Source organism: Trachypithecus francoisi, unplaced genomic scaffold (assembly GCF_009764315.1).
Source record: "Trachypithecus francoisi isolate TF-2019V2 unplaced genomic scaffold, Tfra_2.0 Lachesis_group13, whole genome shotgun sequence".
NCBI classification, from domain to species: Eukaryota; Metazoa; Chordata; class Mammalia; order Primates; family Cercopithecidae; genus Trachypithecus; species Trachypithecus francoisi.
Genome location: NW_022681458.1, coordinates 80,426,677 through 80,442,221, shown reverse-complemented (window position 1 = coordinate 80,442,221; position 15,545 = coordinate 80,426,677). Strand labels below are relative to the sequence as shown.

The 15,545-nt window shown below is 38.8% G+C and overlaps 1 protein-coding gene across 2 annotated transcripts in view; it reads right to left on the bottom strand.

The window, feature by feature from the left end:
* Nucleotides 1–15,545, bottom strand: part of FAP (fibroblast activation protein alpha) — a 72,841-nt gene that overhangs the window by 20,105 nt on the left and 37,191 nt on the right. For both annotated transcript variants that reach the window (XM_033231297.1, XM_033231298.1), the window contains 5 exons: nt 12,252–12,356; nt 12,083–12,153; nt 9,766–9,819; nt 7,948–8,072; nt 3,903–3,950 (listed from right to left, as the gene is read on the bottom strand). In XM_033231297.1, the coding sequence (XP_033087188.1) occupies nt 3,903–3,950; nt 7,948–8,072; nt 9,766–9,819; nt 12,083–12,153; nt 12,252–12,356 (403 nt within the window). The remainder of the gene's footprint in view (nt 1–3,902; nt 3,951–7,947; nt 8,073–9,765; nt 9,820–12,082; nt 12,154–12,251; nt 12,357–15,545) is intronic.

The window sequence follows — 15,545 nt, the reverse complement described above, 5'->3', positions numbered from 1 at the left end:
CCAAACCACTTCTCTTGTAACTCTCAGTTTTCATATACTCATGGCATTTTGCTCCAACATGTTATATTTAATCTTAGCACAAGTATAGATGTTTTGGGTATGATTTGTATAAGATACATAATGAATTTCACATTAACTTTGGGTAATCCATCAGGGAAGAGATACTTGTGACACCTTAAAAGTTAAAACCAAAAAAGTAAAATGAATACACAATTCTAAGTACAGCAGAGCCAACCCTTCATTCTTGCGTGGATTCTGTGTGTGGAGCTGCCATGGATAAATAGACTCCTGTGTGGATCAAGCACACAGAGTGGCTGATTGATTGACTGATTACTATTTGTATTATTTTACCACAAGCACTGGAAGTGGGAGACAGTATCCGGGTGTTGTCACGTGCTTATGGCTTTGACTCTTTCTCTGTTCTGTTCTTAGCTCCCAAACTTTTCTGATACATGGCTTAATGAAATGCCAAATTTAATCTAAATGCTTTTAGGGTTCAGCATTTAGAGTTGCATTTTTATGGATAGTGAGTGGGCAATTTTTCCACCTCTTGGAGTACAAACAGAATCTCACAGGGGGCAGTGGGGAGAGTGACAGTTGGCAGATGGGCTTCTCACTAAGGCTGTGCATTAAAAACCTATAACCTAGCAAGGGGAGTACAGGCCAGACTACACCTTTTACTTTCTTTCATCCATCACTGTATACTCAGTACCAAGCACACACAGCACCTAGTATCCGGCATGTAGTATCTGCTCCACAAGTATTTGTAGGCTCTTCATTGTGATGAAATTGAGTTATGACAGCGATGGACCTTATACTTGATTTCTGTTTGAATCATTTTAAAATCCCACATTGCTCATTAATTTAATTATGGGAAGAATCCATGGAAAGGCTGATTAATAAGGTCATGTCATGAATTAGTTAATTTTAATGAGCATTTTCTGTGCCGAAAGCAACTAAGCTTTAACTGGGCCCTCCCTGTCAATTCCAGCTCTTCTGGATTCCCACAGAATCTGGTTCAAGTACTACCTGCTATGTTCAAATAACCCTCCCCCTCTTTGCAGGGAAAATGAAGCCATTTCACTGTGTTCCAACTTTCATACAATTATACCAACAATTTCTTTATTCTCTCCCATCACATCACAAGAGATTAATCCTCTTATCTGTCTCTGATCTTCATCCTTTCTCAACTTCTTAGGGACCTCCCTCCTCTATGTTTTCATTCCATTTTTTCTCCTGATTTCCTCTATCAACATTCACTCATACTCAAATGTTTATCCTCTTTCAAAAACAAAATTAAACCTACATCAACTTTTTACAGCCATCATCCCACCAATCCCCTCTTCTCATCACACTCAGGCCAACTGGAAATACTGCTTTTTTTTTTTTTTTTTTTTTTTTAACTTACTTATACAGACCTAATTTTGCTTTAATCTGGCTTCCACCTCCACTGCTCCACTGAAATGGCTCTGACCAAGCTAATGTCAATCTCCCTTTTGCTAAGTCCATTAATTTAGAGCAAGTCTTCCTTCACTCTCTGCAGCATCTGGCACGGCTGATTATTTCCTCCTCCTTGAGTTCTTCTCATCCCCTGCTTTCCACAATACCATACTCTCAAGTTTATTCCCCTCCTTCTGTTGCTTCTTGGTCTCCTCTCCAGGCTCATTTTTCTCCTTCCATTTCTCAAGTGTTGATGATCCACACAGTTTTGTTGTAGGCTCACTCCCCACTAACCCTATCCACTCTTGTATTGTCACTCTGCTCATGCCATCCACTTCCAAGGCCTTAGTTACCACATGCTCCATAAACTAATGACTTTCATCAGTATCTTCAGTCCAAACTGATCTTCTGACATCCAGATCCAAAATAATGTCATTACAGAGCAACTCCACTTAAACATCCCATCAGTGCCTCAAGCTCAACATTTAAAACAAAATTCATCATCCTCCCAAAACCTGATCTCTACAGTGAATCCTCTATCTCAGTGAAAAACCATTATCAAACCAATCATCCAAACAGCATCAACACCTACTTCATATTCATGAGTCTTAGGCTTGTGGTAGCTATCATTAGTAAACATTTCCTAATCCCCCAAACTCAGATGAGCTGCTCTTCCTGTGGGCTTCCAGGCTTTCTGTAGTTCCCCTATCTTAGAACTTACCCCACTGTATTGTAACTGCTCATTTCCATGTTCATATTCCTTACTCATCTATAACCTCCTTGAGAACAAGGACATCATCTAACCCAGTATCTCTTTATTTTATAGATAGACCCAGGACCTAGCGCAGTGTCTGGTTTAATGTGGTAGAAGTTCCATAAATATTTGTTAAATGAGATTGCTGACACCAAATGCGATGTAAATAAGAGACACAGCATCTGCTCCAAAACAGCAGTTGAACATTTACTATTAAAAATACAAACTTCCAAGCATAACTTAAGATGTACCATATTAAAATCTTTGGGGAAGGCCTGGGAATCTGCATTTATAATGAACATAGGAGAATAATTTCACATTAGGTAAGTTGTGGAATTGTGCTCTGAAAGAATTTGAATTCTATTTTTTCAGTTAGCACTTATTTAATTACATCTGATATATCTGAGGATGTACCTATTTTGTAAATAGTGAGTGAAATAAAGGAGCTTCAAAATCAGTAAAGAGATCTGCCAGGAATCTAAGAAGGATCTCAAGAAAGTGGAAATTCATGCTATGGAAAAAGAAAGGCTGGCTATTATTTTGAGTCTTGATAAAATGGGAATTATACACTGATGGTGATTTCTATTAAAACAAAACATTGTCGACTTGAAATCAATCTCACTGACTGAGATGGTCAAATTAAGAAACATAATCTGTTATTCTTACAAGTATTTCCTTATTAGACACAAGGTTTAAAAAAAATCTTAAAATGAAACTAAATTCACAGTCCCATTATCACCATGCCTATCCTGTCCAGAGTTCCCAAATTGATTCTGTTTTTTTTCTCATTATTTTCACCTGTACTTGAGCCATTGAGCTGACAGCCAAACTAATCCCAAGGCAGTCTCCTGACTTGTCACCAAAGCTGTCCAGGAGCAATCGCAGGCATGAGTGCTGAAGACAGTGGCATCTGCCTCATTGTCCCTGGCCTCCAACAACTCCAACCCTATAATGTTGTTTAATAGTAAATCAAAAGATAATGGAGAGCCAGCAGGACAGTATCAGAGCAATTAGACACTCGGACAACTCTGTTGAGAGCAAAACCAGTCGTCTTTGAGATGTGAACTATTTTGAACTAATATCACAAATACAGGATAGAGGAGGACTGTCTTGATAGCAGTTGAAAATGGAAAGAGCCTCCAAATTTCAGGGCGTTCATACGTGGCAACAATGTGATGTAGCTGTTAAAACAAAAAAAGCTGGCATGACAGTCACCCTCTGCTCTGAACTGAAGAAGTTACATGTAGAATTTGTTTCTGGTTTGGGATGTTACCACACACATACACACACACACACAAACAACCCCCTACCCCCAACCCCCTGAGCAAAAAAAACAAACAAAACAAACAAACAAACAAACAAAAAACTAGAAATTCTATTTTGGAAGGAAGATCGTACTGAATGTGTTAAGTTTTTTCCCAATTCTAATCTGTGCTTTTTATAAGGCTGATTGGAGAAGATAGAATTAAACACTCTGATATAACTCATCTGTGTTATGCCAGGTTCTCACTGCAAAGAATTATTAAATTTCATAGGATCATGTTTGACCCAAATAATATCCAAATCTGTGCAATAATAAGTGGTGTGATAACAGGATTCCACCGCAGTTCCCTTGGCGGTGTGGAGAAACTGTCCTGCTTTCTCTTGCGGAGCATCGCAGAGAGTTCAGGATTACTTGAAACAAGATAAATAGCATGCAAGAGAGTACCTTGATCAGTGCGTCCATCATGAAGGGTGGAAATGGGGACACCTGGTCCTGTGTGCAGGATGAAAACAAAATCATGGCTTAGTGTTAAAATAACACTTTGTTTTCAAGACGAGCTGCTGGTAGTATTTGTGATTAGTGTCAAGTGCCAGCACATCTTTTAATTCTGCAGCTATTTTTTTCCCCATAGAGAAGAAAACATCACTTTTAAGTTACATTTAAACAATGCATGAGATCAAAGCCCACTCAAAGAACAGCTGTGAGAGAGGCCTTGCCTGTGCACTTTTCCAAGACTAATCCTGAATCGTTAATATCTAATTACACAAATGCACCTCAGAAGCTGCAGTGACAAATGGCCTTCTGGGAAGATGTCACGCTGTATTGGGCCAGTTTTGGCTGTGTCTTTATTATCAAACAACCTTCACCAGTACCCAGATTGTATTTTCAATCTGGTTTCTTGGTTCAATGTTCAGCTTATTTAGATGGGTAAAATCTAGTATTTCTTCCATGCAGTAATACATGCAGAAATCTATATGGGATATACTTCCTTTTACAATATGCTGTGGCAGGTCCCTGGGAAGCAGTCCTGGAAGGAGGTTTGTGGGGGTGGTATTGGGATGCACACTTGTGGGGGAAGAGGAGGAAGAATGGGGCAGGGGAGGAAGGTAGATGTCACTGCCGTCACATAGAGACCCCTAGATGGCTTGGAGAGTTGTCTCCAATGGGGCAACAAGGCCAGCCTTTATCCCCTAGCATGAAGCAGTCATTGGATGTGGCCTGGGAGAAGAGAAAACTCCAGTGTGTTGTGGGGAGTTAGGGTTAGGGGGCTGTTCAGCTGTAAGCTGTCAGCCACTAGCACTTTCAGCAGCTGAAGAAATGACTGAGTCAGTCCTGAAGATGGCGATGAAGGGATCTGGCTGGCACACCAGTGTCCACTACATATTCCAACATGCATTCAGCTTCTCTATGCAGAAACTGGCCATTTTTAGCAAGATTTACAAATAATTAAAAATGAATTATTCCTTATTTGAAATACAGGATCAAATAATGTCTGGAAATAAATCTTTTAAGCATAAATTTGCTCCGTCAGTATGTTAAAAGCAACAAATGTGGAGGTTGGAGGTACATATTCATTTGCCCCGCCTCCCCAGATAGGGTGAGGATGCTACCTTCTATGTGGAGGGAACCCATTAGCGTAGCATGCTTGGCCCATGCAAAGCAGAGGAGAAATGAATTTTTTGTAGAGTTCTGAGAAGACTTGGGTATGAGTAGCTCCTTCTGTCTTGCTTCTGGCATCTTTCTGCCTGCAGAGAACATGCTTTTGATCTGTTCCTCAGTGCTGTACCTGTGCCAGTGCCAAGCCCCATGGAGGAAGATGGTGGCTGCCCTGTCGTACCCATATTTGTGTAAGTATAATTCTGGGATGCAATATTGGGAAACCACACAGCTTTACCACATTTTCCAACTAGCCTTTACAAGTAATAAAGATAATATTTTGGTTTCCTGCCTGAATCCTAGTCTAATTTGGAAATGAGGAAAAAGGATGGTATTTATTAGGCTCCCTCAAGACCCAAAAGTTCCTGTGTGGAATCTCAGAATTTTATAGAATGTTATTGCAGAGATTTTCATTTTGGCCAGTTTTTCATCAAAGTTACGAAAAAGGACAAACATACATATTATATTTCCAGCCAGAGTGCAAAGAAATGAGACATGAATATAAATTTCTAGAGTCTAATCAACCAGCATCTACCCTGTGGAATTTTCATGAGTGTGTAGTTTCAATAATGGAAACTTGCACATCTTTTTTTTTTTTTTTCGCCTAAAAAATGAGACAAATAAATGACTGACTGCATTTGACACTGGACGGAAGGTGTGATCCTAGTGGCCTAAACATCAGTCCTTGAGAAGCCTACCTTGCATGCTTTTGTTCCATCAGCATCATCGATATGATTTTACCTGTTTTGATCCTATCATCTGGGACTTACTAACCATCCCTAGGGAGAGTTTGAAGTTACATAATGAGGCTTTACTCTTAGTCCCGAAGGGAAAGATTTCAAGGTTTTTCCTATGATGGCGCAGTGACTCATTTTACTGGAGCTTCAAAAACACCAGACGATGTGATGCTTCCCACACAGTATATTTTTTGCTAAATGGGAAATTACCATACTGCCGAGGAAGAGTGAGTGGTGGAAAAGTCAGGCGATTCAAGTTCTAGAAAGGACTCTTCCACCAACTTTTGATGAGAGCTTAGGCTTTTATTCTTCATCTCTTCAGTGGGCACACAGGCTCAAGTATATATTAGGAAGACAAACTAATATAAAATGTGAGATAGTGCCTTCCAAAAACATTAAAGCATTATACAAATGCAGAATGCATACACATACAAATGCATGGATGTAAATGTAGTGTCACTGATGCATTCATCAGCAAATACATCAGCACAAAACCAGTTTTTTGTAGACTTTGCAAAGGACAGCAATATTACCTCATATCTATGTTAATTCCACAAGCATTGAATGTCTATTATGTATTAGACATTCCTCTTAATCTTAGAAATACAAAGATTAAAAGAAAGTAGCCCCTGCCTTCCAGGAGAAAAAGATAGATAAACAGATGACTCAGTATGGTTAGTTCAATGATACTATGTGCCTGGCACGTAAGCTTTCAATCTATGTTGCATAAATACATAGCTTAGGTTGAAAAATGTTGCATACAACTTGAGAGGGACATTTAATGCATACCTTTAAATGCCAGTAACCACAATCAGCACATATGGTCATGAACAACAATCTCTTGACATTTCAAAGATGCCACTGACCAAACATTTATAAAAGTGTTATTTCAAACTGACATCTTTGTGCTATCTTGAAAGGAGCATTTGGGTTAAAATGCTTATTCATGTCCACATAGTCAAATGAGCTGCAGCTTAGGTTCAGGGGCCAGGTGGCTGGACTGAAGGAAGTGGCATGTTAGGGTAGCCTTCATTCTGGTTCCTTTATGGGATCTTCAGGACCTCTGCAACTGAACAGGGATATCAAGCAGCCAAAGATTCCATTTGTTCTTTAAGCCACATACCCCCCACCAGGGGAGCTGATACTAAAGTAGGAGGGTAGTATACATTTTGTAATACCTTTTTCCAAGTACTCTAACTCCCAGCCCCAAATTAGGAATAAGCTGTGGGAGGTGACAGAGATTGGAGAATTAGAGATTCCCAAGTCAGTTTTCCAAATCTCCATAATGACTTAGACCCCAATATATTTCATTGATCTATATTGGCCTCTTAACCTAACCTGTTTTATTGTTTGCCACATGCTCAAGATATAGATAAAAGGTTGTGCATAAAATAAAATTATATGGGTAGAAATTATTCATTAAATGTACGTATATCTTAAACAATCAGGAAATGTTTTGTAGATTTTCTTACTTATGGCTTGTTATATTTGAATGTATTATTCACGATGTTTTCCAAATTTAGAAAGGACATCTTGAGTGACAAAGGTTCATTTTCTATCCCCATTGAAATTACAGTTTGAGGAATGATTGACCTCCGAGGTGGGGATCTCAGGTTTCTAAGCCTTTGTTCATTCCCCTGGCTGTGAGAGTTTGATATTTCTCTGGGAAAAGGGGGCCGAGAGTCCAGCAACCATTTTATCAGAGAACATTTCTTTTATTGCTATTGCTCAAATCCTGTGAAGCCTAGATGATAGGTTGCCTCTGCATGCAATCTTAGTGCTGTGGAATGCGGTGGTTAAGAGCATGGGACTCAGAGGCAACAGACCCTTGCTTCAATCCTGGCTGATGTTTAGTCGCAGTGTGGACCTTTGGCAAGTTACTCTGTTTCCTCGAGCTCTATTTCCTCAGCTGCAAAAAAGTGAAGATAATAATACCATCCTATCTTCCTTTCATTTCTTTTTCTATAAGCACAAGATAAGATTCGTACATATAACAAGTGCTCATTAACTGTAGCTAAGAATTGATCAGATAGAGGTGAGGAGGATGACAACAATGCCCGTGGGGATGGTGTGCTTGTGTGAGGTCCGTTACCTACCATAGCAGACAAGTGCATAGTACTTGGCGTAGTCGCTGAAACTTGCTGTGTAATATTGGCACCTTTCTTTCCTTAGATGGCAAGTAACACACTTCTTGCTTGGAGGATAGCTTCCAATGCTAATTCTAGAGGGAAATGAAAATAAAACTAAGCTGAAATTTTGAGATTGTATTTATCAAAATGTACTACTCCATGTAAAGTGACTAATTTACATATTGACATCAAACCCACTCTATTTTTCTGTTGCCAATATCATTTAAAGTAAAGGGGAATCACAGTATTTTGATGTAGCTTGATTTTTGATCCATCTTTGCCTTAATAGGCACAAACCTTGAGGAAGAAGCCCTATGTGGTTTCCCTGGAGTGGGAGAAATATCTAACACCTCAAATGGCAGTGAGGTAGTCATTTCCCATAACCATTCATCTTTTACACTTTACAAAGTGCTTGGGAATGCATAGTTCTTCATCTTCCTATCTCTCTGTTTCCACCCCATGGCAAAACATAGAAGGAAAATCTGGCAGTATTACCAAGAAAAAGTCCCTGTTCTTACCATATATCAGGAAGGGTAAATTAATAATAGGCAAATTAGAAATAAGAAATGACAATTCTAAGTGCCTTCTGTGCCTTCATTCCTTTCAGCAGGAAATTTGGGCTTGTGGAAGCTCAGGCTGGGAATGCCCCCTCCACACAGTCTACACAAGCCAATCTGTGCTGCCCACATTGCCCCCACACTCACTCTGCAGAGTCATCTGTGTGGTTCCTGAACAGGTTGATTGGCTTTAATGTACAAACTCAGGGACCTTATCCTACACCCTCAGAATCAGAATTCCATGTGGAGGAGTTTCGATGATGTCATGCCAACGTCTGGACAGGTCAGGACCCCATGGTGGCTGTCAGGGTCTTCTGTGCCACCTCTGAGTTTCTTCTGCTGTCCCTGACTTTGCCTTGGGCATGGCAGAGAGTGGCCAGGCCAGAGACATTGCTGGACCCAGAGAGTGATTCTTCTTCACACATAAAGTAAGATCACGATCCAGGAGGGAACAGAGAAATATGACAGAGGGCAAATTTCTTATTTCCTCTGTTAGGGTTAGTATGTTAGCACATGTCCCTATTTGGGTGTGACCTTGGAAACATTAGGGAGGCAGTTAACAGCAAGGGCTCAGAGATCAGCATGTCCAGGTACGAATCCTGGCTCCAACAACATTACCTGCCTCATAGTGCTGTAGGAATTAAATGAAATTACATATGTAAGTCAGATTAAAAGGTACCTGGCATATAATAGACTACCAGCATGTAGTAACTATCGCTTTCCTTTCCACATCCAGAAAGGGCTGTCGAGGGCACCATTTCAGTCATCAAGGGGACAACTGGACTGAATTTAAGCACTAATATAGGGACAGGGATGGGTGGTGCCAAAGTGAGCCAGAGTGAAGGAAATCACATATTATCAGAATAAAAACAATGCCTGGTTCATACTGGGTATTCAACAAATGTGTGTTAAATAAAGAAATGTCCTCAATTTAACTATATGTAGTTAAAGTGTTTAGTACCAAAATAGTATTTAGTATTTATATGAGCATTAGAATTTCTTGTTTTTTCCTTTTGAAAACAAATACTTTGAATTGGCTAACATTTTGAGAGTGTGTGTTTTTTATACTGATGTAATATACAACATTCTCCAAATGTTTTCTCTCAATTCATAAATAATTTTTATGATGTGCCACAATTTAAAAATATTTTCCGTCTCCTGGAGATGATGACTTTTTATATTAAAATATCAATATATAGAAATAACAGAATGAATGGACATAAATTACCTGTAGATGTTTCTTCTTCCAGGGTAATCTTCAAATTCATTGCTAGAATAAAACCTGAAAATATATCCAGAAATTATTAAGTATTGATAAATAAGTGATAATAGAATTGTTAGTATTAATACTAATATAGTATCAATATAGGTAAGCATTCATCTAATGAAACTATTTATTAATTGGTGCTTAGGTACACAAATAACTGCTGTTAATAACTGAACTTTGTGTATTTATTCTGACTTCCAAATCATCAGAGGAAGATTAAATTATGCTGAATACTGTTTTTATTACAGGTACATTATACCCTGATTCATTATGAGCCATGCAAATTAACTAGGAAATTGTATTAATATCATACCTTGCCTTTTCCATGATTAAGAACAGTTTACCTGTTTCTCTGTACTATGTTATTTAATTTTATCTGTGATTCTGAACATATCTTGAATTTATTTTATAGAAACCCTATCAATAGATAGGTTTGCTACAAATTGAGGATATCACACTGGATACCACACACAGGGCATGTAAATTTAGCCAGATGTAAAACAAGTCAGAAGAGAACATGCTTGTTACTTAAGTATCCAGGTTCTGATTCTAACCTGTCTTAAAATAGCCATGAAGTGGAAAATTCAGTTTCGTGATGTGGTTTTCACTCTGCTGTACGTTCATCTGAGTATCAGAAACTGTCACTATTCTCCCCCAACGAATGTGAAAAGTTTGGGATAACCGAAGTTTGGTTGAATTCTCAGGACAATTAGGCAGTCCAGTTCTCACTCTGTCCTAGGTATCTTGAAAATCTTATTAGCACCAAGTAGAAGAAAAAAGCAACGGAATACAACTCGTTTATAGCACTAAATTTATCTCCTAAACTAACACCTCTCTACGCATCTTTACTAACTTTGCATGACTCCCATCATCCCTGTCCCTTGCCCTCCCCGCATAACCTCAAACAATCTGTGAATAAAGGACTCAGGGTCTTTCTCCAACAGCCCCCTGCCACTTCCTTGGTATGTGGAAGCTTCCCTGATTGTCTCCCTCTCTAACCCTTGCAGCTGGGTCCAGTTTGTCTCTTTTCTCTCTCTTTTCCCAGACAGTCTCCCTTCGCCAGTCCTGTTTAGCCTCCATCTGTCTTTACTGTCTATTCTGCTCTCTCTTCCATTTAGATAATGTGTATTGAACTCCTCTGTGTCAGGCGCTGTGCTAAGTGCTAAGGACGCAAACAAAGAAGGAGGTGCAGTTTTGTCCTCAGAGCATCTACTGCATTGCCACTATTCTAGTCCAGGTCTCTTATGACCAGAGCTGGGGCTCTCCGCCTTCAGTTTTTCCCCACCTCCTCAACACATCATGTCTGAAATGAATCTCCCACCAGTTTTGAGCATGTCCCTGCCCTTTACTCTAGTGATTTTAATGGCTGCTCCAAAGAAAGTCCAAACACCTTTGCCCTCCATTCAAAGAATTCCAAAGATTGATAATAGATTTCTGACAGGCTTTTATTCCATGAGCCTGGACTAATGGTCCTCACCTTTTTGCTCCTAGAATTTCAGCTAATAGTGGGCAGATTTTCAGCACTAAGAGAGGATCCCTAGATGCAGATTGTATTAGAAATTGTAGAAATAAAGTATACTTTTGTGATTAGAGCAGTTTTATCATAAATGATTATTTGAAGATGGTTTATTTAAATAGTATGCAGAATGGACTGAAGAGGAAAGAACTGTAAGAAAGCAGTCCTATGTTCAGGTTAACAATAACAGCCTTAGATTTAATGCTTTAGGATTGAATCTTAGTCTGCTACTAACTAACTGTGGCCTTTGGCCAAGTTAATTAAATTTTATGAGTATCCCTTTTCTCATCTGCAAACTTAGGATAACCATTTCTACTTTACAGTATCTGGTACACAGTAATTGCTCCATAAATGATAGCTGTTATAAATAATAATGTTCAACTTATATAACAATGAATCACTACAAAAGATGCTCCATATCTATGGGCTGCCCTCCAGGGTATTTTGAAACTTGCTCATTGCTTCAAGTGCTGAAGGGTAAAATTTGCCTTTAGAACCAGATATTATCTTAAAATTTGTATACTTTTTATATAATTACCTACCAAATATCAGAAGAGAAATTACCACCTACTGAAGACTTTTTTCCAAAAGAAAATCATTTTGACTAGTTATTTAAAATGTACAATGGTAAATGAACTCACAACTGTCTGAATTATAGAGTAACAAAAATCTTCTTAACTAAGAGAGTTGTTACAGTATCATTTACGTCCATCGGTGCCAATTAAAACCTGAATGGTGCATCGCGCTTCGTGCAATACTTACAGTGAATCCTGTGTTACTCTGAATATATTTATGGCCTCCCACTTGCCACTTGTAATTTGAATAGCATTTTCCTATAAAAAGACAAACATTATGTTGTGTGAAACCGAGCGTTATTTGAGCAACCTCAAGTGAATGATCTTTGAGGAGATAAATCTTGGAAGAAACGTACCACAGTGTCTTTGATATAGTGAATATGTTTGTAGCCATCCTTGTCACTAAATATTTTGTAGTATGAAATGGCATCATAGCTGAAAACTGGTGTTGAAACAAAGAACTGAAAAAAATTAACAGAGGTTGTGTTCAAAAGACAAACCAAACTAAAACCATAGATTTTGTTTTAATATATAAAAACGTTGTATGGTCATAGTTAGAGGAATCAGAATGTCTTGCCTCCTCTGTCTTCTGTCATTCACATCTGGAATCTCATTCTTTCAGATAAACAGCTTATGTAGTGATTCTAACAGGCACTTGAACATCCCAACCACTGCTTGGCTGCTACTGCATACCCCTGGATTCACAATGCTTAATTTGATTAAATTTCTAAGTCGAAGGTTATGTGGTTTGAAACGGAGTTGGAAGAATCACAAACGAATGTTGATATTTAACCAAACCAAACTTCAAATGAGGTATCTGACCAAAGTCTGATGCTCGTTAAGACTTATACCTCTTTTAATTCTTGATTTGTCTGATGCCAAGCACCTAATACCAATCATTCAATGAAGACATTTTGAAGATGAAAAGATCATGGCTTGCTAGCCACAGTTTTTAATGGTGAGGAGGGGCTTCTGGACTTGAGAGAAAAAGGTTGCCTACGTTGGGTGAGGTTTACTCCTTGGGCACAAGAAGCAGACTGCAGACTGTCCTCAATGCCCTAGTTTGACCTCTAACAGGTAACCCCACGCAGAACTTGCTGGGAACCACTTAACTACCTAAGGCACGCTAGGCTCTTTAGTGTGCCTTGAAACAGAACAAGTCACACTTCAACATTCTAAATGATAGATATAACTGAAATTCTGCAAATGTTCTTACACTAAATTTTAGAAAATAGTTTCATATATTTCCCATTAAAAAATTAATTGGCTTGTCTTACATTTGCTGACTTTTTTTTCTCCATTGGTCATTGTTTGGTGAAATGATGGCAAATCATTAAAAGAATTAGATGAGGAAAGAACTACTCTACATCACGCAGAGCAGATTTAAAGCCAGCTCTCTCTAGTTGGTATCCCTCCACATGAGAACTACATCAAGCAACAGCAACAAAAAGCTACCAGTATCTTTTAGCTAAAATATCTATCCTGGTGAGACCTAACGTGAGACCCATTGTAGAGCAAGAAGAGAGTGGGGGAAGTCACTGTAGGCTCCTTTAATGATGATCCCATATTTGATGCCTTTTTGATACAACCGATCATTATTTCTCATGAAATAATTATAATCATGTGACATTAAAATGCAACTTATTTGATGTGATGTCTGTAATGGACTAAGTTCCCCCAAAATTCATGTCCACGTGGAGCCACAGAATGTGACCATTTTGGAAATGCGGTCTTTGCAGATGTAATCAAGGTAGAAATTGAAGATGTGCTCATACTGGATTAAAGTGGGCCCTAACTCTAACGACTAGTGTCCTCATAGGAGGGGAAGACACAAAGAGACACTGAGAGATACAGGGAAGAAGGCTATGTGAAGACAGAAGCAGGGATTAAAGTGATACGACTGTGAACCAAAGAATGCCCAGGGATTTCTAGGAGCCATGAGAAGCTGGAAGAGACAGGGAGGATTCTTCTCTTGAGCCTTCCTAGGGAGCATGGCTCTGCTGACACCGTGATTTCTGACTTCCAGCTTTCAGAATGACGAGAGAATAAATTTCTGTTGTTTTAATCCACAAAGTTTGCCATAACTTATAGCAGCCCTAGGAAACAAATACAGTACCCTAAGTCTTACCACATTTACCTAGAATCAATAAATCAGTTAAATCAAATAAGCAAAAGGCCATTAACCTGAGGCTGTCTCTATAATTTGAGTTCCTATATAATGAAACACAGCCTTAGTACGTATACAATCCAAAACCTAACTACAAGTCCAGCAAAAGGGTTTCAGCCAGTCATAGGCAGCCATCATATCACACCACATCCAAATAAGGTAGATGCCTCATTGCTCTATGACCCAATAAGGCTGACTCCTAGTGTAGCCAACCAGTGATTTATCTACCTTGCTTCTGTGTTTGGCCTATAAAAGGTGGCTGCTCACATTGCTGGGCAGAACTCTCAGAACCTCTTCTGGTTCCGAGTGCTGCCTGATTTACGAATTGTTTGTGTTCAGATAAACTCTACTACTTTTAACTTGTCTAAAGTTTTTCTTTAAAATGAAAAAATGGAATAATGAGAAACAGCTGTCTCCTTACATGATTCCTGCATTAGTTTCATTAATAATAAGACCAACCTTGGTAGGCTTTTGCATATTGAGACTAATGCTTCCAAGTGAAATTAATAACCAAGAAGCCCAGGAATAGGAAACTCTGATTAGCAATTTTGTGGGTAGAATTTTATTACTATAAATGTTTGACAAAATCCTTCTTTCATTTCAGAATGAAGTTTCATCCTCTTATCTAAATGATAATATACATACTAGTAACCTCTTACAATGTCTCCTCTTTTTTTTTTTAATGGAGTTTCATTCTTGTTGCCCAGGCTGGAGTGCAAAGAGCATGGTCTTGGCTCATCACAATCTCCATCTCGCGGGTACAAGTGATTCTCCTGCCTCAGCCTCCCAAGTAGCTAGGATTACAGGCATGCACCACCATGCCCAGCTAATTTATAGTTGGTCAGGCTGACCTCAGGTGATCCACCCACCTTGGCCTCCCAAAGTGCTGGGATTACAGGTGTGAGCCGCTGCACCCAGCCTATGTCTCCTTCTTATTCCTCATTGTGAAACACAAAATTTGGTTCTACATTGCCTTAATTACTAAAATAAAACCTGAGTCACAATATTTTTTAAGGTACCACAGTAAAAAGAAAAATTGTCTGCAAGCCTGCAGTCAGTTAGTAAAGGACTTTTGAAGGAGCTTTGTTCTAGATTAAAACTTAACATCTCATTTTTATTGAAAATAAAAAAAAAACAGGGCAGAGCATTATGTTTTAAGATATTAGAATCAGGCAAACAGGAAGAATATTTCTGATAAGCAAGGACTGTTATCTTCTCCCCTTTCATTGCACACATTGAAGACAGCTGCTTTAGATGAACAGGTAACTGGGGTGAGGTAAAGAGAGTGTGAAATATGTCCACATTCATTTTGCTAGAGCTAGGCCCATAAAGTGTTCTGAGTTAAGTGCTTCTTGCAAGTCATACCTGGACCCTAGATAAAAGCACCCACATTAAGTTGTCCTCAGTTTTAATGAGGCCCTTACACTGGTTTCTTTATCATGCTTAGATTTTTTGATAGATTACTCATCTCTATATGAAGTGT